Raw genomic sequence first — 26,968 nt, forward strand, 5'->3', positions numbered from 1 at the left:
ATGGCCAAAATGCACGTGAAAAAAATTCTCTACACCACTAATCATCAGAATGATACAAATCAAAGCAAAAAACAACAAACACCTCATACCACAGAGACTGGCATACATCAAAAAGAATAAGAACAACCAGTGCTGGCATGGATATGGGTAGAAAGAAACTCTCATTTGTTGTTGATGGGAATGCCAATTTGTTCAACTTTTTTGGAAAATAATATGGGTATTCTTCAAAAAAATAGAAATTGAGCTTCCATATGACTCAGAAATACCACTTCTGGTAATATACCCTTGGGGTGCAAAAACACACAACAGAAATGTCATCTGCACTTATATGTTCATTATAGCACTGTTAACACAAACCAGAATCTGGAAACAACCTGAGAGCCTGAGAACAGATGACTGGTTAAAGAAATGATGGTACAGCTACACAATGGAATACTATACAGCTCAGAAAAAAATGAAGTCATGAAATTCGTTTGTAAATGGATGGACTTGGACAGTATCATGCCGAGTGAAATAAGTCAGAAGGAGAAGTGGAATTCAGTGCACATCACTGTTGGTAGGCATGAAAACCTAGAAGAATGGCTGCTGTCTGGTTACAGGCAGCATATTAAATATATTCATTATATATCACTCTCCCCCAAACTCACTAAAAACCAGAGAAAGAGATTAAGAGGAAAAGTACATAAAACTATAAAGATAAAAAGATGGGAAAGGAAACGATAACAAGTGAATTTGGGTAACTGGAAAGCAGATGGGCAGATGGATTTAGCAGATTTGAGAAAGATAAATCCTAAGCCAACAGTAGAGAAAACTGAGAAGTAACCGATTCACCCCATGGGCACCATACATTGATGAAAGCCAGGGGTGGGTTGCGGGGAGCAGCGGGGGCAGATGTGAAGTCAAAATCAGGAGGATTTGTTCAAGTCTGTTTGAAAAGCACGTAGACTTCTAGTTTTTTCGTTCTGACCCTCCAGAGCTGGACAAATAGTTATCCCTGAAGCTAAAAAAATAAAAATATATATAAAAAATAAAAAAGAGTGGCAGTTTCCCTCACATCTAGAGTGGGATGTACAGGAAGCATATGTAAAAGCAAAATAGATAAATTAAATGTTAGTTTCTTACAGGTAAGCTCTAAAACACTGGTACTGTAGTTGCATTACCATCCAGGCAGGACACTGGTGAAAACTTCGCTGGAGACTAACCAGCCTAAAAGAATGCACCTGAAGGTGATCCCGGGGGCCGCACATGTGCGCCCTCACTGCAGCTGCACCAGCATGATTCCAGAGGCCAGCTAAACTACTTTTGGTACCGGCAGCTCCTTGCAGAATGTCTCCAGACTGAGAACTAAGACGCGGCCCCATGCCTGCCCAGGAGGGAAAAGGTTTTTCTCTCTCGCCTTTTCCTTGCTGGGGGGGCGGGGCTTGGCGACCACCATATTATGAGGACCACTGATGAGAGATACAAGCTTGCAACAATCCAATTTCTGGAAGAAATTTCCCTGGACTTAGTTGCTAAAATACAGAAATCCAAAACCACGCGGCCATTATTGCAGCCGCTCAACCTCATATCTCTTCACAGCAGATCTGACTCTAGTGGGGAACTCCTAACAATAATAGTGAGTTTTTTAAAAAAAATATTGAATGTAACCAAAGTAAAGGGAAAGTAAAGTGAAATTTATCAGTTACCCAGGCGGGGGAGGTGGTAGGGGGAGGGATGGGAGGTATACTGGGTTTTTTTTTGGTGGTAGAATATGGGAACTGGTGAAGGGATGGTTGTTTCAGCATTGTATAACTGAGACTTAAGCCTGGAAGCATTGTAATTTTCCACAAGGTGATTCAATAAAAAAAATAAATAAAATTAAAAAACCACCTGAAGTCTTCAACATTGGCTCCACTGACTTCCTAAAGAAAAGGTCTTGCCAGACCACTTTACAGTGAAGCCCGTAAAAGAAGAGAATGGTCCATGCTCCCTTCTCTTGATTCTGACCAAACAACTGAGGATCACCAGGCACTTATGAAAGCATCAGAGATGCAAGAGACAGGCTCAAAACAAAGAAATGAGAGAACAGTGGAAAGGAAACACTGTGTGGAGAGAAGAACAGGTCCAATGGAATGAAGTCTATCACTGACAACCTGAAAGGAGAAAATACACTACCTTCTACTAAATAGGAGAGTATAAGAAACATTTAGAGAATGAAAGAGCAATGGGAGTGAGAAATGGCTATCCAAAACTCGAAAAACCTCAATAAAAGGCTTTGAAAATAAATGTGGGGAATTATCTAAGAAAGTACAGCAAAAGGACATGAACATAGAAATAAGAGGGAGCAAGAAAACTAAAGAGCTAGTCTAGGAGGCCCAACATCTGAGTAACAGGAGTTCTCACAGGAGAGCAGAGAAAAAGGGATGAAACAAGGACTTTAAGAAAATATCCTATAATTGAAGGGTATATGTTTCCATATTAAGAGAGCTTGCCAAGTTCCCAGCCTAGCAGACAAAAGTAGACGCTGGACTATGGCAAATATCAGTGAAATTTCAGAATATTAAATTAAAAAGAAAATTGTAAACCATCCTGGGCTTTAGATAAAGCCTCGGGAATCAGAATGGCATCAGACTTCACTGAAAACTAGAAGGCAATTAACCATGCCTTCAAAGTCTGAAGGAAAAGAATTAAAGTGTGACTTCTATACTTATATTACTCTTACATAAATATGAAATAGAGTAACTAAATCTTCAGAAAGACAACATGCCAAAGAATTTGTTCTCAATAATCGTCTTAGGAAGCAAACAGAATGAAGACTCCAACCAAAGTGAGGGACTAGCCAAGAGAAAAGAATATGTCAAATACAAGAAAAGGGAAAAAACCAATATTAGAGAATGATAGGTCTCATTCTCCTTATCCCGAAAGAGCCTCCAATGCGGCACCGTTGGGAAGGACGAGTAAAGAGAGGCTGCTAAAATCTCAGGGCTAGGACAAACGGAGACATTACTGGGCCCGCTTGAGCAAATCGAGGATCAACGAGATGATAGTGATAGTGATAGAATGGCTAGAAGCCACCTCAACACGATAGTGAAAGGAGATGCAGGGTGACAGTTGGGACACAGACATCAAGGGAGCTGGTCATTGGTCCAGCTCAGTGTGCAGTCCAGAGGGTTCCACGATAGGGTGATTTAAGAAGACACAGTTCAAACAGTACGAATGTATTTGACTATAATGAGAAAAGGTATCGAGGAAGGTAAAATAATCTTAAAATTTATGTGATCATAATAGCAATCTTACTAAAATGACAGCAGGAATATATAAGGAGGGTAAGGAAGAAACACATTATATACACATGCAAGAGGATAGTAGGACTAAAAAATGAAAGAAAAATTGTCTTCCTTAGTGATATAATGATCTGAAATTAGAAAAAAGTTAAGACTTAGCCACATAAATATTGTACTCAGAATAGGAAATATCAAAAATACCAGAAAAATTGGATTTGGGGAAACAGAACATGGAAGATAGCAATTTTGTTTTGTTGCATTTAATAGGGAAGTTCCTTTAATTACTTTTCTTTAAGTCATTCAGTTCTTAAACATTGGGTGGCAGGTATTTGTGATTTTTTAAAATTAATTTATCTTTTATTGAATCACCATGTGGAAAGTTGCAAAGCTTTCAGGTTTAAGTCTCAGTTATACAATGCTCAAACACCCATCCCTTCACCAGTGCACATATTCCACCACCAAGAAGGTATTTGTGATTTTTATCTGTGTTACACAGGTTAATAGAGTGAGGTGGAGCAACGATATGCAGCTTGGTTAAGATCACACGATTAATCAATGCCTTGCCTGGATTTAAGTCCAGGTAGTCTAACTTAAGAGTATAACTTACATAAAAGAAAGGTTACACAAAGGACATTCATCTAAAAATATGAGATAACTGAGAAATGCAACTTTAGCTGGGAAAGGAACCTGCATAAATAATAAATAGCCCAGATGTCCTTTATTCTGATTCCATGCTAGAACTGCACTTCATGGAGTACTTGTGGGCAGCTGGGGCCCTGTGACCATTTCTGGACAATGAGTTTTGAGTGAGATGACCTACATAAAGTCATGCCCATATCAAACATTCAAACCTTCAAAAATCTCTTCATGGGGCTGGAAAGATAGTACAAGCTGTCTTGCACACCAAAAACTTCTGTTTGATCCCAGCACCAGCTGATGGTACCCTGAGCATATCAGGAGTCATCTTGAGCTCTTTTGGCTGTGGTCCAACCAAAAAAAAAGTCTCTTTTCCCCCCTCTGCTGGGTACTAGCTCTTAGGAATACAGAGTTTAGGAAATTAATTTTATTCATAATGGTACATCCAGCACACCTGTCAATTGTTAGGTATTCTGTTAATTAATGTTTGGCATTTGAAAAATTGGATGATAATTGAAATTTGCTAAGCTAAATAGAACTGAATTATTTGTAATTTATTATTTATATTGGATGTTGGGCTGGAGTGATAGCACAGTGGTAGGGCATTTGCCTTGCACGTTTTTTTGAATTGCGTGCTTTTTTGATTTGATTCCTCTGCCCCTCCCAGAGAGCCTGGCAAGTTACCGAGAGTATCTTGCCCATACAGCAGAGCCTGGCAAACTCCCTGTGGTGTATTCAATATGCAAAAAACAGTAACAAGTCTCAAAATGGAGATGTTACTGGTGCCCGCTCAAGCAAATCGATGAGCAACTGGATGACAGTGACAGTGACAGTGGTTGGATATTAGCTATATAAGCAATAAAGGTTAGTCAACTTCTTTATTAAATTATAATGCAAGTTCTGATCACATGGATTAACTATAGACAGTTCTATAGTTAATATAAAGAAATCATTGTGGGATTTTGTATCTCCCCTGTAGGATTCAGGGAGGAGAAGGAATCTTTTGTGACTCTGTATTTTAAATAGGCTATGTATTTTCTGAGTGTTCCAGGCTCATTACAATTATTATATATTGATTCTAGGACTCATAGCCAAGTGTTAAGGATAAAGAAAAGCCCTATTCTTCTTTTGGATAAAAACTAAGCTAGAGTTTTCGAAGTGTTTACACAATGTGGGACTGGAGCGATAGCACAGCAGATAGGGCATTTGCCTTGCGCTCGACCAACCTGGGTTCGATTCCTCTGTCCCTCTCAGAGAGCCTGGCAAGCTACCGAGAGTATCCCTCCCGCATGGCAGAGCCTGGCAAGCTCCCCATGGTGTATTCAATATGCCAAAAACAGTAACAAGAAGTATGGAGACGTTACTGGTGCCCGCTCAAGCAAACTGATGAACAACGGACTGAACTACAGTGCTACACAATGTGAGGTAAATTTAACTCATTAAGTAACTTAATTTACATAACAATCCTTAAAGAAAGACTACTTTTCTAATGAAGAAGTTCAGAATAAGAGTGGTTGGATGTTAATAAAGTGAAGATCATTGTCCACTCAGGTGTGGGGGGGGGGTGGTGGGAAGAGGGTATATTGGGGTTCTTGGTGGGGGAACAGGTGCAATGGTGAAGGGATGGGGGTTTGATCATTATATGACTGAGATTTAAACCTGAAAGCTTTGTAACTTTTGTCACAGTGATTCAATAAAATAAGATTTAAAAAATTTTTAAATTGTTAAAAAAAAATTAAAAAAATAAAATTTTTAAAAAAGAGTGATTGGATGTTTTTCTCAAGAACACACAACAAATATGTGCTAAAACTGAATCTGAAAGAATTGTTTTTTTCTATTTGTAAATCTTTGAGTAGATAAGGCTGAGAATATGATTCAGTGGTAGGGCTCTTGCTTTGCACAGGCAAGTCCCTGGGTTTAAAATAAAGAGATATGAGATACCACCTCACACCACAGAGACTAGCACACATCCAAAAGAACAAAAGCAACCGCTGTTGGAGAGGATGTGGGGAGAAAGGGACCCTTCTACACTGCTGGTGGGAATGCCGGCTAGTTCAGCCCTTTTGGAAAACAATATGGACGATTCTCAAAAAACTAGAGGTTGAGCTCCCATTTGACCCAGCAATACCACTGCTGGGAATATATCCCAGAAAAGCCAAAAAGTATAGTCGAAGTGACATATGCACTTATATGTTCACCGCAGCACTGTTTACAATAGCCAGAATCTGGAAAAAACCCGAGTGCCCTAGAACAGATGACTGGTTGAAGAAACTCTGGTACATCTATACAATGGAATACTATGCAGCTGTTAGAAAAAATGAGGGCATGACGTTTGCATATAAGTGGATCAACATGGAAAGTATCATGCTAAGTGAAATGAGTCAGAAAGAGAGAGACAGACATAGAAAGATTGCACTCATCTGTGGAATATAGAATAATAGACTATAAGACTAACGCCCAAGAATAGTAGAAATAAGTACCAGGAGGTTGTCTCCATGGCTTGGAGGCTGGTCTCTCATTCTGGGTAACTCAGGGAAGGGACCACCAAGTAAAATGTGGTCGGAGGTCATGTGGGGAAAGGGTGTTGCGGGCCGAATACAGACTAGAGACTGAACAGAATGGCCACTCAACACCTTTATTGCAAACCACAACACCTAATCAGAGAGAGAGAACAAAAGGGAATACCCTGCCATAGTGGCAGGGTGGGGTGGGGGGAGACGGGACTGGGGAGGGGGGGAGGGATGTTGGGTTTACTGGTGGTGGAGAATGGGTGCTGGTGAAGGGATGGGTTATCGAACTTTGTATGGGGAAAACATGAGCACAAAGATGTATGGATCTGTAACTGTACCCTCACGATGACTCTCTAATTAAAAATAAACTAATAAAAAATAAATAAAATAAAGAGATAAATATTTATGTCTCCAATAAACCATAGTATCTCAATGCAACTGAATATTTTAAATAGTACTTTTTTTTTGTAATTTGTTTGGTATGTTTGCAATACCTAATTATCTTCATTGATTCTTTTCAACAAAGTTCAACTCATTCCTTTTCTCAGCCTAAAGTCATTTTTTATATGATGGCATACAATATTTTCTAAACTTTGTTATTTAGAACAGTAATTTTGTGAAAAAATTTAAATGGCCAAATTAGATTAGAAAATACCCAATTAACTGAATTCAAACTGTCTATGTGTTTAATATTTTAGTATACATACTACATTTCAAAAAAAGAGATACATAATACAACATTTTCTGAAGGAAAATTATTCTTTGCAACACATTTCAGATATCCAGAGAATACATGTCAATTTGAAAAATATTCTTCCTTCTGGGAAAGTTCTATTGTATGCCTTATTTAAATATTTTCTTATTTAAATATTTCCTGATATAGTACTCTGATTTACTTGAATGTATATGATTGTATGCATGTAAGTTGAGTGGAAATTGTAGAAATAATTGCACTATTTATACAATTGCTTCCTGATTATTAGATAGTAACCCACTATTAATGGAGAAACATCTAAGCTCTGATCATATGAAAAACAATCCTTCATTCTCATGACTAGTTTTAATTTCCCCCGCCCCCGATATAAACCAAAAACAAGTGGCTTATAATTTTTGTTTGCTTGTTTGGGGACCATATCTAGAGGTACTCAGGTTTACTCCTGGCTCTGTGCTCAAGGACCATTCCTGGAGGGCCTGATGGTGAGGGTGAAGGGTTTGGGGATCAAATGGAGTGCTGAGGAGCACCCTATCCCACTGCGCTAGAACTCCAGCCCCTCTGTAGCACTTTGACTCCCTGCAACACTTTATTTTTAAAATGTGAATATACAAATATATTAATCACTTAAAAATAAATTTATAATGATGAATCTAAAACAAAAAATAAACAAACAAACCTGGGCTAGCTGCATGCAAGGCAAGCATGCTACCCTCAGTACTATCACTCTGACCCCTAAGTTTTTAAAAAGAATAATTGTTTCTTGTATGTGCTTATTTTTGTGCCACATCTGACAGTGCTCAGGGGCTACTCTGAGTCCTGTACTTGGGGGTTGCTCCCAGGAGTATCTGGCACTCATGTGGGGCTGGGGACCAAATTCAGGCTCTCTATGTGCAAAGCATGCACTCAGCCCACTGAGCTCTCTCTCCAGCTCGCCGTTGCTTTACTGCCCTTGCCTGCGTATGAGAACGAATGGGGAGAGGGAAGCACGAAGAGTTAACGAGGAGAAGGGCCTCTGTCATGTCTGGCCTGGTCAAATGGGTTCTGACTGACTTTGGTCTAAGTAGACTTGGGTCAGCCTGGAATGCTCAAGAACCTGAATCAAGGAGTTTTCCTAACAATCTGGGAATTCGTACTTGGGTTTCCTTCCTCAAGCTTTTTCCATGTCATTTAAATCTAATGGACTGGAGCCATAGCACGGCGGGTAGGGCATTTGCCTTGCATGTGGTGGACCCGGGTTCGATTTCTCCATCCCTCTCGGAGAGCCCAGCAAGCTACCGAGAGTAACCCGCCTGCACGGCAGAGCCTGGCAAGCTACCCGTGGTGTATTCGATATGCCAAAAACAATAACAAGTCTCACAAAGGAGACGTTACTGGTGCCCGCTCGAGCAAATCGATGAACAACAGGACAACAGTGCCACAGTGCATTTAAATCGAATGGACCCCTTTCTAAAAGAAAATTGTTTTTGTTTCTTTTAGGGGTATAACCAAGTGGTATTTAGGGCTTTATCCTGGCTCAGTTTTCAGGGAGCACTCATGGCAGTGTACTCTCTCTAGGACATGAAAAACTTTTCTTGCAAACACTGGATCTCATTTCCAGCCACAGAAATTTTGGAGGCTTTGGTGTTTGCACATTTGCAGGGGACAACATTTTGTTTATGTTAATTCCAATTACTTTTTACTAGTTAAAACTCAGCTAATATCTTAGTTGTATGTTCGGAGGGTAGAGGGAGGGGTTGGAGGGAGAGGCTGGGATGTGCTCAGGCCATGCTTGGGGCAGGAAGGGGGGTGAGCTTATGTGGGGATCAAACCCATGTTACAAGGCAAGAAACTTAACTTGTACACATGAGTGTGTACCACTGGTGGCTCACATTTTATATAATGATAATAAAAATAAGAAAACAACAACAATAAATAACTCAGTCAATAATTGGCAGCAAAAGAAGGAATGGAAATGGTCACTGCTGCCAGAAATTCACATTACATTTATCTCGGTACTGCCTGACAATCAGAGCATCATTAATAAAGCTGCCAGTTGGTGAAACCCAAGTTGTAGTGCCACTGTCTTGTAGCTCCATACTATCTCTCAGCCCTAACATGTCTTCATTCCACCCATGTACATTTGACTTCTAACTGATCCAAGAGCAAACTGAATCTAGAGAATGCCAAATAGTTGGAGAACTGATATGGAAGGAACGTGGAGAATGGAGGTTTTTAATTCTCCAAATTAAATACAGCACCTGCTATACCAATCATTAGAAACCTGACTCTGTCCCATCTGAAGAGCTTGAGTAGAAGAAAAGCTTTGGAAAGCTTCTCAGAGACTTGCTGGGGGTAGCTGGTTAAGTCTAGAGGGGGCATGCTTTGCTTTCTCTTCATCTGTAGTGTATGGAGGAAGATCAGCATCCGGAGTGAGTGAAGTCCAGTGCCAGTCCTGACTGAAGGTGGGAGACAAAAATGAGGTGTGGCAGAGAGATGACTTGGAGACCAAAACTGTAGGTTAGAATTTCAGTTCTTGTCTTTGCATTGTGGTCTTCAGTGGAGACACTTCACTTCAGGGGGAAAGGCAAGAATGAGGCTAAACAGTAGATGTTAGATAAAACCACTGGATTGTCAATGTTACTGAAAATACCCATGCAGGTTTGCTTTTGTTGTTGCTGCCATAATTGGTTGTAAGTTTCCTCTGGGATGCTCAGGGAATTCTTGTTGATTGGGAGTGAGAAGTTAGAGAATGAAAAGACCCCCGAGGTTCCAGCCCACTGAGGCATGTGGGACTATTCAGAGGAATAAGAATTATGGCAGCTGCTGTTTCTCTTGTGTTTGTTTTCAAACCGTATGGAGAAAGGATAAGGGGGAGAAAAAAAAAAGGAAAGGAGGGAAGTGATTTCTGAAGGGTTAAGGCAAGATAGTGCTACAAAGTGATTCCAGATGTACAAATATTAATATCTCCCTCTCCCTGATGAATGAGAAGGTATGACCCAGTTAGGAAACTGCCAAAATTACCGGCGCCACCGAGACCTCAGTTGATGGCCCGGCGCAGATTTTTATCCTTACCCCGACAACTATAATGCTGATGAAGGGCTCGGACCTGCTGCAGGAGACCTTCCAAGACTTCATTCTGTCCCTTGTGTCTAGGCTCTCTGTCATCATAGTCTTTCCAGTCTATTGAACAAAAGAAACAAACAGAGTGAACTTTGAACGCAGGGGAGGCTTCTTCCCTGCCCTGCCCTGGGAGACGAGTTGTGCTCAGATTCCCCACAAACTCAGGATAAGCAACCGACACTTGCACAGCTAACAAGCAAGGTCAAGGGCTTGGACGCTGCCATTGTTCAGGGCCTTGTGCAAAACAGTAATTGTGGTTGGTTGCTTGTGTTGGGCAGTTTAAGAGAAACTGAAAATGGTAATTGGAATCCAGAAGAAAATAAGAAATTGGGGAGACCAGTTTCCGCTCCCCTAATTTCTTACCCTCCTTTTTCAGTATCCCATGTTCTCTAAGCGGGTTCCCTGGTCACCTCTCCACTCAGCACCCTGGTCTCAGTTGGATTTGCACAGGAGGAGAGAAAGAGGTGGGAATGTGTAGACTAGATGAAATCCACAGTCCCAATGCTTTTATTGTAGGTTTCACACTTTTGGCCAAATTGACATTTCTTTCCAAGGAAGGAGCCCACGTCAGATGCCAAGAAATGGAAATCTACATTTTGCTCTAATGAATGTCTGCTTTGGTTAGCTGGCACAGCAACTCCTGCACATACTCTGAGCCACCAACCACCCTGTCTGCTCAGTCTCTAAATATACAGTATTAGCTTACACGGCAAATTTAAATTGCAATACCCACTGAGATTTCTTTCTCCCTTCTATTTTCATTCCATTTGGCTATAATGCTATCGAGAGTAATAAGCCGTATGGGACTAATGTCAAGATTGTAATTCTACTGTCTCTAACTCTTGATATTTTTTAAGTAGGTCATTTTATAGTTCATCCTCTTTCCTTCTATTCCCCCCCACCCCAAATTCAGATTTTATTTTCTGAACTTTTCAAAAGGAACAATGTTAAGAGCTCCTTGGTTGAAATTCATTCTCTAGAATGCTAGTCATTATTTCCCAGAAAAAAATCCAGTTAATTCCTGAGAGTATCTGAGGCTTAAATTCTAGTTGTCTGACTTTCACATTCTCTCTCCTCAGATTTATTTTGAAAGGGGGAGTCTCCCTGTTCAGAAACTTAAGCAGATGCCTTGGCAGTTAAAATGAGGCAAAAGCAACCCATGTAGTTCCATCCAAGTCCAGTTTGATAGAACTCACAGGTTTGGGGGTCAGATAAACCTAGGTATGATTCCTAGATCTTCATATTTCCTTCCAGCTCAGTGTCTGTACACCAACAAGTTACAAGGAAGGAACATTTCTTCCTCATAACGTGGAGAGTATTGTTAGGATTAATTGAGAGGTCTGTTAGATATCAGGCATGATGTTATGTGGCAGGGGTCATGTAAACAACTGAAAAAAAAGGAGGGGATCCACTGATGGAGTGTTAGCTCCATGAGTGATGAGAATGGAAATATCCTTTGTGACCCTATCAGATGTTTCTCTCTGAAGAAGGAGGCCTCAGAGATTTTTCTCTCCAGTCTTTCCTTCCCACCCTCCAAGACCCATTTTCCATGGACTTCTTAGAAAGCCCAGGCCCCCAATTGGACACTCCAGTAATGTACTGCTCATCTCCCTGGTGATGTAACTAGGATTCTAACAGGGCCTTCGGACCTTTCATAGAGTGCTTGTTGCATTATACTGAGGACATGTTTCTGTCTTTATTTTCTCTTGGGCAGGAGGGTCATAGCTTGGTGGGATTTCGTGTGATGTGGCTTAGTTTTGGTCTGCTCTGGAGACAGGGAATTGACACAGGTACATTCTGTAGACTGGATTCCTTGTGGGTAGGCACCAGCATTCGATTTCTCCTTACCTCAGGTTTATTCTTTGTAAAGTGAGGGATTGGGGCTGGAACGATAGCACAGCAGTTAGGCATTCGCATTCGCCTTTCACGCAGCAGACCCGAGTTCGATTTCTCCGCCCCTCTTGGAGAGCTCGGCAAGCTACCGAGAGTATCGAGCCCGAGCGGCAGAACCTGGCAAGCTACATGTGCATATTGGATATGCCAAAAACAGTAACAATAAGTCTCTCAATGAGAGACGTTACTGGTGCCTGCTTGAACAAATCGATGAGCAACGGGATGACAGTGACAATGACAAAAAAGTGAGGGATTACTCCTGGCTCTGTGTTTCGGGATCACTCCCAGTCATACTCAGGGGACTGAATGTGATGCTGGGAATCAAACTGGGATTGACTCTGTGCAAGGCAAGTGCCTTAATCTTTGTATTATCTCTCCAGACCCCCAAATATACTTTCAGGTATTTGAGATTGAAAAGAAAAGCTGTGTAGAGCCCCTATCTGGATTGTATGAGATACTCATTAAATGGCGAGACATTATGACAGGAAGTATGATGATGTTTAAGTAGAATGTACTAGACAAGGACTTTTACTGGGAAATTTGGAAATCTTTGAGGAAGAGAAGGCTGCTCTTAGATTTTCTACAATATCCCTGGTGTCTGGGAACAGAGAATAAAAGTTACTCGCATAGATATCTAAAAAGCCATTCATTAATTGTTTATTCTCTGAAGTACTCATGATAAGAACAATAACATTTTTTCTCTCTTTTTTTTTTTTTGTCGGGGTTGGTCATACCTGGCGATGCACAGGGGCTACTCCTGGCTTTGCACTCAGGAATTACTCCTGGTGGTGCTGGGGGACCATATGGGATGCTGGGAATTGAACCTGGGTTGGCTGCATACAAGGCAAATGCCCTACCCTCTGTGCTATCGCTCCAGCCCCAAAAACAATAACATAGTTTTCTTGAGTAAGACTCCTGGGTGGCTGAATGACTCCACGGCCCCGGACATGCTAATAATTCTTGATAAGTGCTAATACTACCATCAATGCAAAGGGGAGATGAAATGGACCTGCCTCACTCGGCAGAGCTCTATTTATTACATCAGAGACTAGCTCAAGTTGATGACTTTATGATACATTAGAAAATTGCTAATGCTAAATTGCAGCTCAAGTGAGCATTGGACACGATGCCAAAGTTTTTGGAAAGAATGAGTTTTTCTCCTAGATGTTTGGAAGGTCCTGACGACTACATAAAATAGGAGACTTCAGGGATGAGGGAGAAAATTGAAAATATATTAAGAAATCAGGAACCTGACAGGAATAAACTTAGTGTGCAGGAAAAGAGCAGATTGTGCCACATAATACCGCTCACTGTTCTGGTAATGAGACACTTGCATTGCAACACAATGCAGAGCTTACATCGACTGGTCATATCAGGGCTTTCCTGATCGTAACTGAGACAAGCCTGTCTGGGTCCTTTTCTCTTATTATGTACCATACCATATAACATAACTCTATAAAAACACATTAAGGCCTTTTGTAAAAATATAAAAAAAGTTTTTATAGCTTACTGGAACATATTACTAACTTTCCAATTACTCTGACATGTTAGAATACATTGTCCTCTAGTAAATATCTAAATACTGATATTGGTTACATCACAATGTCATAATGTTTATAAACAGAAATAGTCATTTATAAACAGAAATATATATTTTTTAATATTGTACTTTCCAAGTGATAGGGCACGTCTATAGCAATGATAATGACATAGTAGAATTTCCATTCTTTACCATATATCTCTGCTAATCAAGTGTGTCATTTTATTTTATCTTATTTTATTGTTTTTTGGGTCACACCCAGAAATGCTCAGGGGTTACTCTTGGCTCTGCACCATGGAATTACTCCTGGCAGTACTCAGGGGACCATATGAGATGCTGGGGACCAAGCCCAGGTCGGTTGTGTGAAAGGCAAATGCCCTACCTGCTGTACTGTTGCTATGACCCCCCTCAAATGTGTCATTTTATTAGAAAGCATTACCAATTGCAACATTAATTACCAAATCATAAGTGGCAGTTCCCTACTCTGGACAACTCATTTGTAATTCTGGAGAGAGCTCTTCCAATGGGCTGTGAGGGAAAATATCTCAGTAAAACTTGGAGTTTATAGAACTAGAACATCTGACATTTGTAGTTTATAAGTAATTGTTCTCATTATGCAAATAAGAATGTGTATGGGGCATGCATTTGGAGCGGATTTCCCCCATCCACCATCAGTTTTACTGAGACCAGCACTTTCTTCGACTTTTCTGCTCTTTCTTTCCCTCCAGCTCCAGTAACGCATACTCTTCTCCCCTCCCCACCAAATGAAAGTGGTTCCCTTAGAAGTTTCATATTGTAATCTTCCCAGTGTCTACTTTGAGTAAGTTTTCAATGAGAAAGATACTCAAATTAAACAAGAATCACTAAGTCATCAACTACTGGTGACTTCAGAGACTTTTAAGAGAGCGCTGGCCTTGGTGGCCCACAGCTTTTATGGTGTGGTCCAACTCTCTGACTCCCCCACAGGAGATAGTCAAGAAGGACTGGCTGCTTCTTGGTTAATTTGTCAGCCTCAGAGCTTGGCACTAGTTACCATGGCAAGACTGATCAGTTCTGACTTGCATCTTGGCTCGACACCTACCAGAATGTGCCACAGTTGCTCTGCCTCTTCTCTCAATTCCCTTATTAAAAGAGACTTTTGTACTTTCACATTTTGTGATATTGGGCTCTATGACTCAAGCATCTTTCTGCCACTTCAGTAGGTGTATTGCAAACATTCAATCACTACACATTCTTAGGTAAAAGTGCAACATGGAAATTTTAGTTTTAATATTGAGGATGATGTAGCTGATAATGATGGTGACAATTATCCTTGACACAGAATAATGACAGAGGACCGATTTGAAGATTAGGTGAGATTCTAAATGTGCCCAGAATATACTGCCTGTTCTGAAGTTCACCCTGGGTACCACTAGAAAAAAATATAAATATAGAAAAAAGAAAACTAAAGAGCTCATAATCTTATAACAATGTTTCAGTGTCATGTGAAAAATCATTTTCCACATAAAACTTATGCCATAAGAATTTCTTCCACACAATGCTTTCATAAAGATGTCATATTTTTGCATTTTGCTTTATAGTATGATGATGGATACATCATATTTCTTTTAACCATCAAGTTAATATTAGAAATATGTTCTCATCATACTTTCTAGTTTAGTATAATAATATATAACTGTATATATGTACATCATTGTTTGCATCTGCTTCTTTAGGTAAGTTGTTAGATGTGTAATTATGGAGTACAAAGAAATATGTGTTCTTATGATAGCTGGCGTGGCATGGCAAACTGGGTTCCACAAAGGATATAGCATTAGCACTTTCACAAGAAGCATAAGATCACATTTTTTTACTATCACAATTAGGAAAGACTTTCTAAATTATAGAACAACTCAGAGGATTGGTTCATTATGAAAAAAAATGATCATATTATTTGTCTGGCAGATAGAGACAAAGGGCTGGAGCGATAGCACAGCGGCAGGGCATTCGCCTTGCACGTGGCCGACCCGTGTTTAATTCCTCCACCCCTCTCGGAGAGCCCGGAAAGCTACTGAGAGTATCGTGCCCGCACAGCAGAGCCTGGCATGCTACCTGTGGTGTATTTGATATGCCAAAAATAGTAACAATATGTCTCACAATGGAGATGTTACTGGTGCCCGCTCAAGCAAATCGATAAGCAAGGGGATGACAATGACAGATTATTTGTTTGGAGATGGTTCCGGCTGGTTAATAAATAGTTACTCAACAAACCAAGCTAGGCCTAATCTTGAAATCAGAGAAGGCTCTTTGTTGCTTTTCTGGAGCCACTACTACAGATATTATGTAGACTGAACTTGCAGACTAGCAGTTTTGAAGTTTCATTCTGCAGCTAATGTCAAAAGTAAGATTTTGTTAGACTTAATTCTCTCAGACTGAAGAGGATGAGAATGAAGGAGGGAGGATGGGAGCTAAAAGGGATGGCATGATCTCAGCCAGCCCTTCCTACTGTGGCCTTTCTCTGCATCCCCAGGAAAGCCCAGTGAAAGGGTGCAATCCGCCCCTTTCTCCAGACACTGAATTGAGACTCAGAGCCTTTACATAACTTCTGCAGGCCACCCAGCTAACAAAAGGTACAAAGGGGAACAAATTCAGTCTTGCTGGTTCCACATTCCCTCTCCTTTCATTCTTTTGAGTTGCCATGTAGGGAAGTAGTTTTGCAGAGCAATCATTCCTTATACGGCTCAGAGGCTACCCTGAGGGGGTCTTGTTAGTCCCACATGGCAGAGAAGGCAGGACTGTGACGTTGCCAGGACAGGGTCGAGCTGGAACCTGAGGACAGGTCAGGAGCATCTAGCCACCACTTACTGGAAGGAGAAGCACAGGCTGGCGTCGTGGTCTGAGCTGGTCCCCATCCTTTCATGTTATAAGCTGAGACTTGAACAAAATACTGTTGACCCTGCAAAGTATTGAAATCAAGGCATCACGAGTATGCGTTAGTCACTTGTATCCTAGATACAGATTCCTGTACAGTTGGAATTTATTCTTCTCTTTGAGAAAACTACTACCTACACTTGAGCTTTTTAGCTTTTCCTGACCATTATGTTTGTATCCGATAATCAATATATTTCCCATACACTTAGCTATTTTTGTTTTTTTCTTCCTAATTGGAATAGCATATTTTTCCTGCCCCCTGCCTAGCCTCTAAAATTATTCAATTATTAATTTGAAACTTTTTTACTCTTCCCCCCATCCCTGCCATTTTTATTGGTGTACTGTGATTTACAATACTGTCAATGTTGGTGATAGTTTCATGCATATGTTATTTCAACAGCATACTCACACAACTAATTCTTAAGTTCAGCAAAATTCTTACCTTCACCTCTTTCTTCCAGGGCCAATTCTTATAACCACCATTACCTTATTTTAGTCAATCACTTGGCTTTGTAAAATTAAAATTAAATAAGCATTTTTCAGATTGGTATATGAGAAGTGTTCATATTTTTAGTGGCTGCATAGTATTTCTCAATGACTTAGAATATTCTCATTATTTAACATGTTCTTCATTGGTGGACATTTTTATTGTTTCTATATCATATGCTACAATAAACAATGCTGTAATAGATATTCTTTACTCAGTTGTACAGACATTAAAATAATTCTTCGAAGTTTCTTTGATTTTTAAAGTCTTTATGAAAACAATGACTTATATCTCTTAATGTCTTATCATATGAAGAATTAAGGAGTTGTTTTCCTCTGCCTTTAATATTTTAAAGGTGGGGTTTGGGCTGTGCACATGTCTTGCATGTGTGAGGCCCTGAATTTCATCCCCAGTACTGTATGATCCCCCAGTACAGATGATATAACCCTGGGGTCATACTACTATGGGAAGTGGCCTTACCATCCCCACCCCCATAATTTTGTATGGTTTCATTATTTTGCTTTGAGAAGTTTTTTCCTGGTGGAACCAGAATTTGATCAACTATGCCTGCAAGAAAATTGTAAAATGGTGTTTGAAGTGAAAAAATAAAAGATTTTTGTAAAACCTTTGCTAGGGATTTAATAATGTTGGACCTAATATATTATAGAGTTAATATTTTTAGCATTAAAAATGGTTTTCTATGTACCCTCAGGGCTATGGGGATTTTGCAGAAGTGTAAATCTACCTCTAAGCTTTTATGTGATTAGGAGAGTGTCTGCATTGCTCTCATTGGATGACCAAGTGGAAAAACTTAATCCCTATGAAAATTAGTTCAAATATTAGAGAAACTCTCCATGGAGAGAGAGTTTTTCCATTTTTATCACCAATATCTCTTTGTCTTTTAAGCAATGGAAATTCCCTAGAGTTCTCTTCTGGCTCTCTTCCATCTAATATTAATGATATAGGCTTGGGAATCCGTCTCCTGTTGATAGCATCTCTAGGGGCCACCCACTTGGGTTTGTTTGTACTGGTAATCCACAGTTTTGGTCCCTGGTGTAGACATATGATTAGGACTAAAAGTCAAGATTCTGTGGTGGTGACCCAACCACCAAGAATTCTATTATAATTAGTTGGTTCAAACTCGAAGAGATGCAACCCAATACAGTGTTTTAACACCGGATTTCAGGATTAAACTTTACAGATAACTGTTTTAATTGACTAACCTTTTAGAAAAACAACACGGAAAGTTTTTTCCTCTCCCTCTCACATCTGATGGTCCTAAGATAATAATGGTTTGGATTGAGCCAAAAAATATACAGGCTTGATTTAAATCTACTCAAACAAATGGGATGAAAAACAAAAGCTTTGTTAGTTGCTTTTCTTTTTTTCTGCTCTGCACATCTTACAAGTAATTAATGTTGGAGTTTAGATCAGTTAAACAAATAAGCAAAGTTTGTGCCCAGTTTTCATTCACAGTTTAAAATGGTTCAGGTTACTGAGAAATGCAGCACCACATATAGTTTCTTTTTTGTGAAAGCAGACAATTTTTTTTTTTTTAATCAGGGAAGAAGGATTTCTCTCAGGAAATTGTGTGACTCCAATTGATGACTGATCTCAACTGAGGCTGTGGGGGTGAGGCTTAGATGAGGTTGTTATTTTTACCATAAGACAGGGAGTCAAAATTGGATCTCTCAGAGCCTTTGATCCCTGCCCTACCCCACCCCCACAACCCGAAGATTAGACTGTGATCCAGAAAGCAGCAGCTTTCAAGACTTGTATGAGGCCCTTTCTTTTTCTGATCTCTGTAGAACATGGCAGCTTACAAAGTGGTTCATGCTGTCTGCTCACTCCTCTGTGAGGTTCAGATTATGGATACCAGACATATCATGCTTAACGAGTGGCAGTTGTTGCCAGAGGCCTGGGCGTTGGCTGTTGCTTCCAGAGTCGGCATTTGCTACCAAAATTCCAGCACAAACGTCAGGCAGAGGGCAATGGGCAGATTAAAAGGAGGCATTTACCCTGGTAAGTCCAGTGATTGTGCATCTCAGTGTCTGCAGGTTTTCCAAGATAATCTCTCCAGCCAAAGGACAAAAGTCTTTAGACATGCTCCATTCCACTAGAAAGAGAGAGAGGGGGGAGAGAGGGAGAAGACACAGTGAGAATGAGAGGGAGAAAGGAGGAAGAGGGAGGAAGAAGGGACAAGGAAAAGAAGGAAGAGGGAGGAAGAGGAACAGAGGGAGGGGTTGAGGAATAGCATGGTAAGTCCAGTGAATAGAAAAGGTGAAGGGAAATGGGAGCGAGAATGAAATTCAGTCATATATCCATATATCAAAAAATATCCTGGAAACACAACTATCAAAAACAGTACATTTATCTTTTTGCTAATAATGGCACATCTTAATAATCTATCTCCTTGGAATAATAAGTCCGCTTTCAGGTTCACGATTATTTTTCAAAACAAGAGCAAAAAATAAAAATCATTCAACAGTGACAACAATACCTAAAATATGCAGATGTTAAACTATACCCACCCATATACAGACACACCCATGTTCAGGCGCACAACATGAAGTCAGTTAATGCATAGGAGAGAAGAGGGTGTTGGTACTTTACATTCTTTTCTCGCCCCAAGTCTACTTCCACGTTCTACTGCAAGTGACGCTCTTTCCCAGATTAAGACACCTCCTTTCCTTTCCCTTTATGTCAGTGACACCTTCACCAGCAAGTTTTCTTTTCCTTTACTGCCATGAGGGCTGCTTCCTTGGCTTTCTTTCTCCTTTCTAGTACCTCTGCTGGGATTTCTCATTGCTTTCTTTTCAGCCCATGGGTCTGGGATGTGTGACCTTTCCCCTCAACCCCCAACATCTCCAAATTGAGTATTAAATCACTGTACAATCATCGAAGTTCTAACACTCACACTCTAAAAGATCTTATCTTATCATGAGACCGTGTTTTTAGTATTGGTTAAAACCCACAATCAGGAGGGATAACTTGCGCATCATCAGTTACAAGGGTCTGAAGTGACAATTTATACACAGCAGGATATATGAGACCTGCCTAGAGAAAGCAGATAAGTAATTTATATGGAAGACAAGCGCTGCTTGTTTCAAAAACTCATGATGATAAGTTGTAGGTATTTTATTTTTTTCAAACTGTTTTTGCTTAGGTACTGGGATTTATAATATTGCGACTCATATTTTTCATGAAGGCATCAGTCCATCGCCACATCCACCATCAGACAATCTGCTTCCCTCCATTGGTCCCAAGGTACCCCCCCTCCCCACCACATCCCACTGTGTAAGTTCAGGTCTATAGACAAAATCTTCAGTTATGATGACTCTAACTCTTTGTTGTTCCTTTACTATGCATCTTTTGTATCTTATATTTGGGATAGATCTCTCTCTTCTTTTTTAAAAAATCATGGTGAATAAAGCTAAACTCCTAGAATTCCACAAAATAGTAAATCAATGATAAAGTGAATTTTTTTCAAAAAATCTCTCTTTTTACATAGGTATATAATTTAAATAAAATAAATACTGTGAATAATTCTGTGATAATATATTTTAAGATTTATAAGCAATAGATAAATCTTAGAAATGTACGATTAGTAAGAGTGAAGAGTTAAAAAAAATTTAAGGGAGAATTTGAATAGGCCTATAGAAGTACAGAAGTGTGTTTCATTCTCAGAAAGAGAATATTGGCTTTGTATTAGAAAAATATATTATAGGTAATATTATAAGTAATTTGGGTCATGCTGTCTTTATCCCTCAACTCTGAGAAATTCTGATCAATGATTCCTTTAACTGTTGTTTCTCCTTCTCCTATCTCCAAACCACACTTTCCAGACTCTTCCTGGTAACTCTTCCCCAGCATTGAGCAGTTACTTGGAGGTTTAAGTTTTGGCTTCTTTAGACTCCACATGTTTGCCCCAAGTTGTGATCTTATTTACTTTTATGGCTCCAACAGTGCCTCTCTAAACCATAATTCTAGGCCTAACTCCCTCTGGAACTCTAACTTCTTGCAAATCTCCACCAAGTGTCCCCTAAACACTTCTAACCAGAACGTTTCTCCTCTTGTCTTCTCTTTTGTCCTCTTTTTAGCGCTGTCACTCAAGCCCCAATCTCAGATCATTGCTGCCCCCTCTTGCCTCCCAACTTCTCAAAATAAGCAGATCACTAAACCCAGAACTTTTAAGATATCTCCCATAAATCTCTCCACCTCATATTCTACAGCATTTAAAAAAATTACTAAGCACCCCAAATAGACCTTCTTTTTAACCAGGGAGATAATATTCTTTTATATGAATCTTCTCCTCCAATCTCTTGTCTTGAAGTTCTCAAGAATATTATAAAACCTTCCCCGGCATCTCCACCAAAAAAAAATTATTATAAAACCTTAATTAGAATAAAATGATTAAGGTTAGATGTTAATCTAAAATCAGACCTATGCTTTTTATAAAATAATTTACCATCAATGGGCATTTTGACACGTTATATATGTGTTGTATTCATAATCCCCTCCCCCCAATGTTTCATTCTGTTTATGAGTTATTATCTTTTAAAGGAACTTATCTCTGAAAGTCAAATTGAACAAGGATCGTAAACAAAGAACTAGCATTGCATATCATTCTACCAAAAAGAAAAACAAAAAAAAGAAAACACATTGAGAGTGTCCACAGGGAAGTCAGTAAACATGCAAGGACATCCAGAAATAGCAGAAAACGGGAAAATTTTGTGAAACAAAATATCTGCTTGTCACCGAAACGGGCCAAAGTGACAGGTGTGTTGGAGTTCCTGGAGGAGAATCAGGACTTTTGATTCAGGGCAAAGGACTCAAGGTGACTTCCCCAAAGGAGAGAGCTTGGGAACAGTGGAGACGCTACAATCTGGGAGCAAGCCGGTAACAAAACAATGCCCTAAAATACAGTCTTTAAAATTTCCGAAGAAACTACTTTTGAATAAAAACTATGTTCTATTGAAATACATTTTGCAAAACATATATAAATGTAGGGAAAAATGCTTCTTGGAAAAAACAACACAAAACAAAAGAGACAGGATTGTAAGGAGATTTGGTCCTCAAGTGGGAGTTTAGGAGGGTTACGTATATAAATTGATGAGATTTAACCGTACCTTGGGCTTCAAAAGGGAAGGGGCAGGAGAAGGAGAAGATTCCCCTGGAAGAAAATAATGTTTTTATGTTGGAATGGCCAGAATTCCATGAATTCTATGAATTCTATGGCCATCAGAAGTGTTTCCTCTCCCTTTGTTTCTCTGAATTGGAGCATCCTTCTGGCTTTGTACTTACCAAGTTTGCTGTGGGTGGGAAGCCATGCTAAAGGGTGCTCTCAGAATTGACTCCTGACTCTGCTCAATAACCATTCTTGGCAGTGCTCAGGGAACCTTATACACAGTGGGGCATTGGGCTGTACTATCTGTCTGTACTAATACTATACTGTTTTTCTGGCCCCAAACAATTTTAGAATAAAGATCAAGACAGTTCTTTCTCTTTAGGTCTGAGAAGTATATGCAAAGCTTCATCAGGGTATAGGTGATAGAAGTTAAAAACTGGCAAGAAAGACACCAGACAAAACATAGGTATTTGTGTTTCTTAAAATTTGGCTCTTGCTAAAACTGTGATATTTCATTTTTTAAAAATCTAAGCTCTTATAAACATAGAAGCACTTAGGCAGGAGAATTCCAATTGCCCACTACTGTGCCCTGAAGACAGTTTCATAAAGCACAAGTAAAAAATATGAGGAATAAAGAGCTACTGAGGATGTGGCCTTGTCACTTGAAACTTACAGTGTGTGGAAAAATGTCACAGAATCAGTGACAAGAGTAGAAAATTTACGACAACATGTGTTTTAGGGTGCACCAGCAAAGAACATGGCCTGAAGCTCAGGTGAGTTTCAACTCTCCTGATATGGATTGTGTGCTTAAAATATCATGTCTTTAGCTGACAATACTTAAGCTCCAGGCTAGCCTTTTGAGAGGTGGAAATTACACACAAGAAAAGACACACAAAAATAATATTGCAGCAATGTCTAACTGTCATCTGATTGGTTTTTAAAATAACCTACTGTCTAGGGCTAATGTCTGAAAAATGGTTGATTCGTCATGTTTGTACGTAAAACTTAGACTCTTGCCTTTTACCCCGTCTTTATCCAAACCCTTCCCTTGGGCCTCAGAGTACTTGATTGCTTATGTTGTTTTTCTCTTTTATTATGTTCTTCTCTTGCTCCCAATCTTCTTTCCTTTCATTCAAGCAGGCCTGGTGCAAGATCCCTTTCCATAATTTTCCCTCATTTTCCAAAGGAAGCTCTTATGCCAGTTTCCCCAAAGCAATTTTATTGTTTATTTGTTTTTTGGACCACACCCGGCTGTGCTCAGGGCTTACTCATGGCTCTGCACTCAGGGGTCACTCCTGAAGAGCTCCTGGTACCGTATGGGACAGACACCTCACCCTCTATACTTATCTCTCCAGTGCCAGAAATTTTAATATATGTCTAACACTTCTTTGCTTTTTTGGGTATCATCATCATTATTATTATTTTTAGAAAGATATTTCTCCCTTTTGTACTCTGTAAACTCTTAGAAGGCAAAGACCATGTTGGATTAATTCTTGCTTCCAAATTTTTGCCATAGCACCTGGTGTAATGTAGTTGACTTAAGAAATATCAAGTCAATTAAGTACTTGCAATTTTGGAATGCTGAAAGTCTAAGGTAGACAGAAACTTGATAAAGAATAAGAAAACAGCGTCAGAATAGAAAAATTGCAATCTAACGGCGAACAGAATCTTCTTGAGCTGTGCAGTTGAGATGGAAATTAACTCCTGGCTTTTAGATTCCCAGCATCCCTGACTCTTAACTTACCCCTACGGCTTCCCAAACCCCCCTTTAAAAAAAGGCTTATTTCCTATTTATTATCAGCACTTCTATGCAACCAAAACAGCACTTTGACTGGCCACACTCACCCCGGCGCCTGAGCTAATGAATGGAATTTGGCTAGACTGCCCAGCCCGGCACCCGCACATTATGAAATCTTCCCCTGATCCATCTAATTGTTCAGTTTCTAACCTTTCAGGCCAACCATAGCACAAGAGGAAGAAGGCGGGAGAGAGAGACGTGCCGTGAAACCCCGAGAGAGATCAAATACGGTTATTTCTAGAGATGAGAAGATGAGTCTTGCTGAAGCCTGAACCCGCGCAACACTTGTGGGTTTTAAATTGGGAACTGACGTGAAAACTCTGGATCTGGGAATCCTGTTTAGCCCTGGCAAAATACAAGGCTGGAGCTGCTTGCATTTAAAAAAAATTTTTTTTTAAACTTTAAATTCCCTTGGTAGTCCTAGGAGCAGGGGCATGCATTACTTTCAAACAAGAATCTTTATTGTTTGCATAGCACACAGTCTTCCAGTTAATTAGAAAAACATTTTTTCCCAAATTAAATTTCCCTAGAAAAACAATGATTTAAATTAAGGGCAAACTTTTTTTCCCCCCTTCCTCTTCTTTTGGTCACTAGTAAAGCCTTCTTGCTGCACCCACAACTCAACAACATTAGAAGACAAGTTGGAATTGGAAGGCTATATTATTTATTGTCAGATTCTGCCACCCATACATACAAACTGTGCCTATCAGCACATATTGCCTCCTGTGAGTTTCGCCCGCCCAACTGCATACAGGGACACACAGGAAACAGGAGGTCTGGATGTTGGGGGTTTTGGAGTACATAAGTACTGCAAGTTATCATCCACAAAGTGAATTCTACATCTGGTTCATTTGCTTCTTTATCTCTTCCTAATAGTTTACTCTATTACTACTTTTAACTGAAATTCGTTCTTTCTCTTGGTACCCTTGACTTTCTAAATGAAAGGAATTATCCCCCTTCGTGTGTGTGTGTGTGTGTGTGTGTGTTTGTGTGTGTGTGTGTGTGAGAGAGAGAGAGAGAGAGAGAGATTCTTACTACTATGAACAGTTCTTTTTCCAAGCTGAGCACCAAGTGAGTGTTTATTGTCTGTCTCCCCATCAGTCTTCCAGCACCCCAGCGGTGGCCAGCCCACTGTCTCCAGTGAAATTCCTGGAGCCTCTCTTTGTCACTTTAACAGACTCCCGTCAAACAATCGTCCTTCACTGAAGTTTGGTGATGAGGAACTCTGAACAACTCGTACTAGGTCAGCTATAGCAAGCTGATGTCACCCCAAGCCCCAAATCATACAGAAATCACTATCCCCCTTAATCTTTATGAATATCTTTCCTTAGTAGATTCATCTGCTGGTTTTCCTAGAACATTAAATGAAGAATTGAGTAGGTCTCAGTTTCGGTCCATGACACTCCTCCATATCCCTCACCACCACCACCCCCACCCCCGCCCGTCTGCCCCAGCTATAGTGTGCAAAAATCTACTCATCATGTCACATCACAGCCTAGGTGGTGTGATAGAGAGACTTTCAAAAATTATACAAATTGGAAGATGGAGGAGTTTAGGGCTTTGCCCTAATCCATATTTAGATAGGATAAATGTGTGGGATTCTGGAGTTGACCGATAATGGCTCAAGAGTATTGATGGCTAAAATAACAAGGATATGTAGGTAAACCAGTGACTAATTAGTCATCATTAAAAATTAAACTGTAGGAAAGAGGGAGATAGCTCAGTGATCAAGGGCTATATGCCTTGCATGTTCTGGATCCAAGAGCAAATGCCAGGACCACATGCTCCTATAAACATCTCTAGGTATAGTCTTGGTGTCCCCTGAGCACTGCTGGGGTGGTCCTGGTGGCCTGTAGCACTGCCAGGCTGAGCAGCGTGGCATCATTACTACATGATGGGAATACATAGAGTGGATATGCCACTCTACATGTCTGCTAGGCTGTTTAGTGGCATTACATTGGTAGCCTGAAATTGGTCGTGGTGGGAATATTTATATCAAGTGCTATAAAATAGGAATTAATGTTTTATTTTGTGGGATTACTAGACCATTTATCACCACACACACACACCTACGCACACAAAATACACAGACATACAAAGAAGAACTGATATAGAATAGGTAGCCCAAGCGTAATATATTTACTCTCTGGCCCTTTATAGGAAAAAGTTAATAATGTAGATTGAATAAAAAGATTTCTGTGGCTTTTTTTGTTTTTTTATTGTTTTTTGTTTTGGGGTCACACCTGGCGATGCACAGGGGTTATTCCTGGCTCTGCACTCAGGAATTACTCCTGGTGGTGCTCGGGGGACAATCTGGGATGCTGGGAATTGAACCTGGGTAGGTTGCATGCAAGGCAAATGCCCTAACCACTGTGCTTTCGCTTCAGCCCCATTTCTGTGTTTTTTGTGTTGTGATCAGTACCTCAAAACTGGGAACATATCATTTCAGGACTTGAAAACTATTTCTTGTTTCAACAAAGAAATCAATATTTTTGGTGAATGAGTGATTTCAACATGAGTTTGTTGCATAGTTTTATTTTCTTAAAGTAAATGGAAATATTAACAAATACTTATATTGGAGCTTCACTTATTCATTCACTGTAGTTTTAGGTTTACATCAAATTCAAGCTCTTGATAAAAATAAAAGCATCCCGGGAGAATCAATATGGCATAAAATTTTATAATAATGCCTACTGTTTAACTACTATGTGCTATGTATCCTTTCTATCATATGTATTTATGCATATAAGTACATAAAGTATATAAAAACCTAGATAATATATGTAGATATGCAGATATGTGGTATTATATTGACTTAAAGAAGGCCTTTGATTCTGTTGAGACTGAAGTGGTCATCGAAGCCCTAGCCAAACAGGGCGTTCAAACTCAGTATATTAAAATCCTCTGAGAGCTGTATTGTGGATTCACCACCAGGATCTTACCATTCTACAGGGAAGTGATCATTGATGTAAAGAGAGGGGTGCAGCAG

General features: G+C 39.8%; 1 protein-coding gene across 1 annotated transcript in view; it reads right to left on the bottom strand.

The window, feature by feature from the left end:
* ANKFN1 (ankyrin repeat and fibronectin type III domain containing 1) overlaps nt 1-26,968 on the bottom strand; it is a 438,173-nt gene that overhangs the window by 69,835 nt on the left and 341,370 nt on the right. The window contains 3 exon segments of the mRNA XM_055133117.1: nt 10,176-10,283; nt 16,501-16,591; nt 19,072-19,169. Coding sequence (XP_054989092.1) covers nt 10,176-10,283; nt 16,501-16,591; nt 19,072-19,169 — 297 coding nt within the window.

The sequence above is a fragment of the Sorex araneus genome, chromosome 3 (assembly GCF_027595985.1).
Source record: "Sorex araneus isolate mSorAra2 chromosome 3, mSorAra2.pri, whole genome shotgun sequence".
Lineage (NCBI taxonomy): Eukaryota > Metazoa > Chordata > Mammalia > Eulipotyphla > Soricidae > Sorex > Sorex araneus.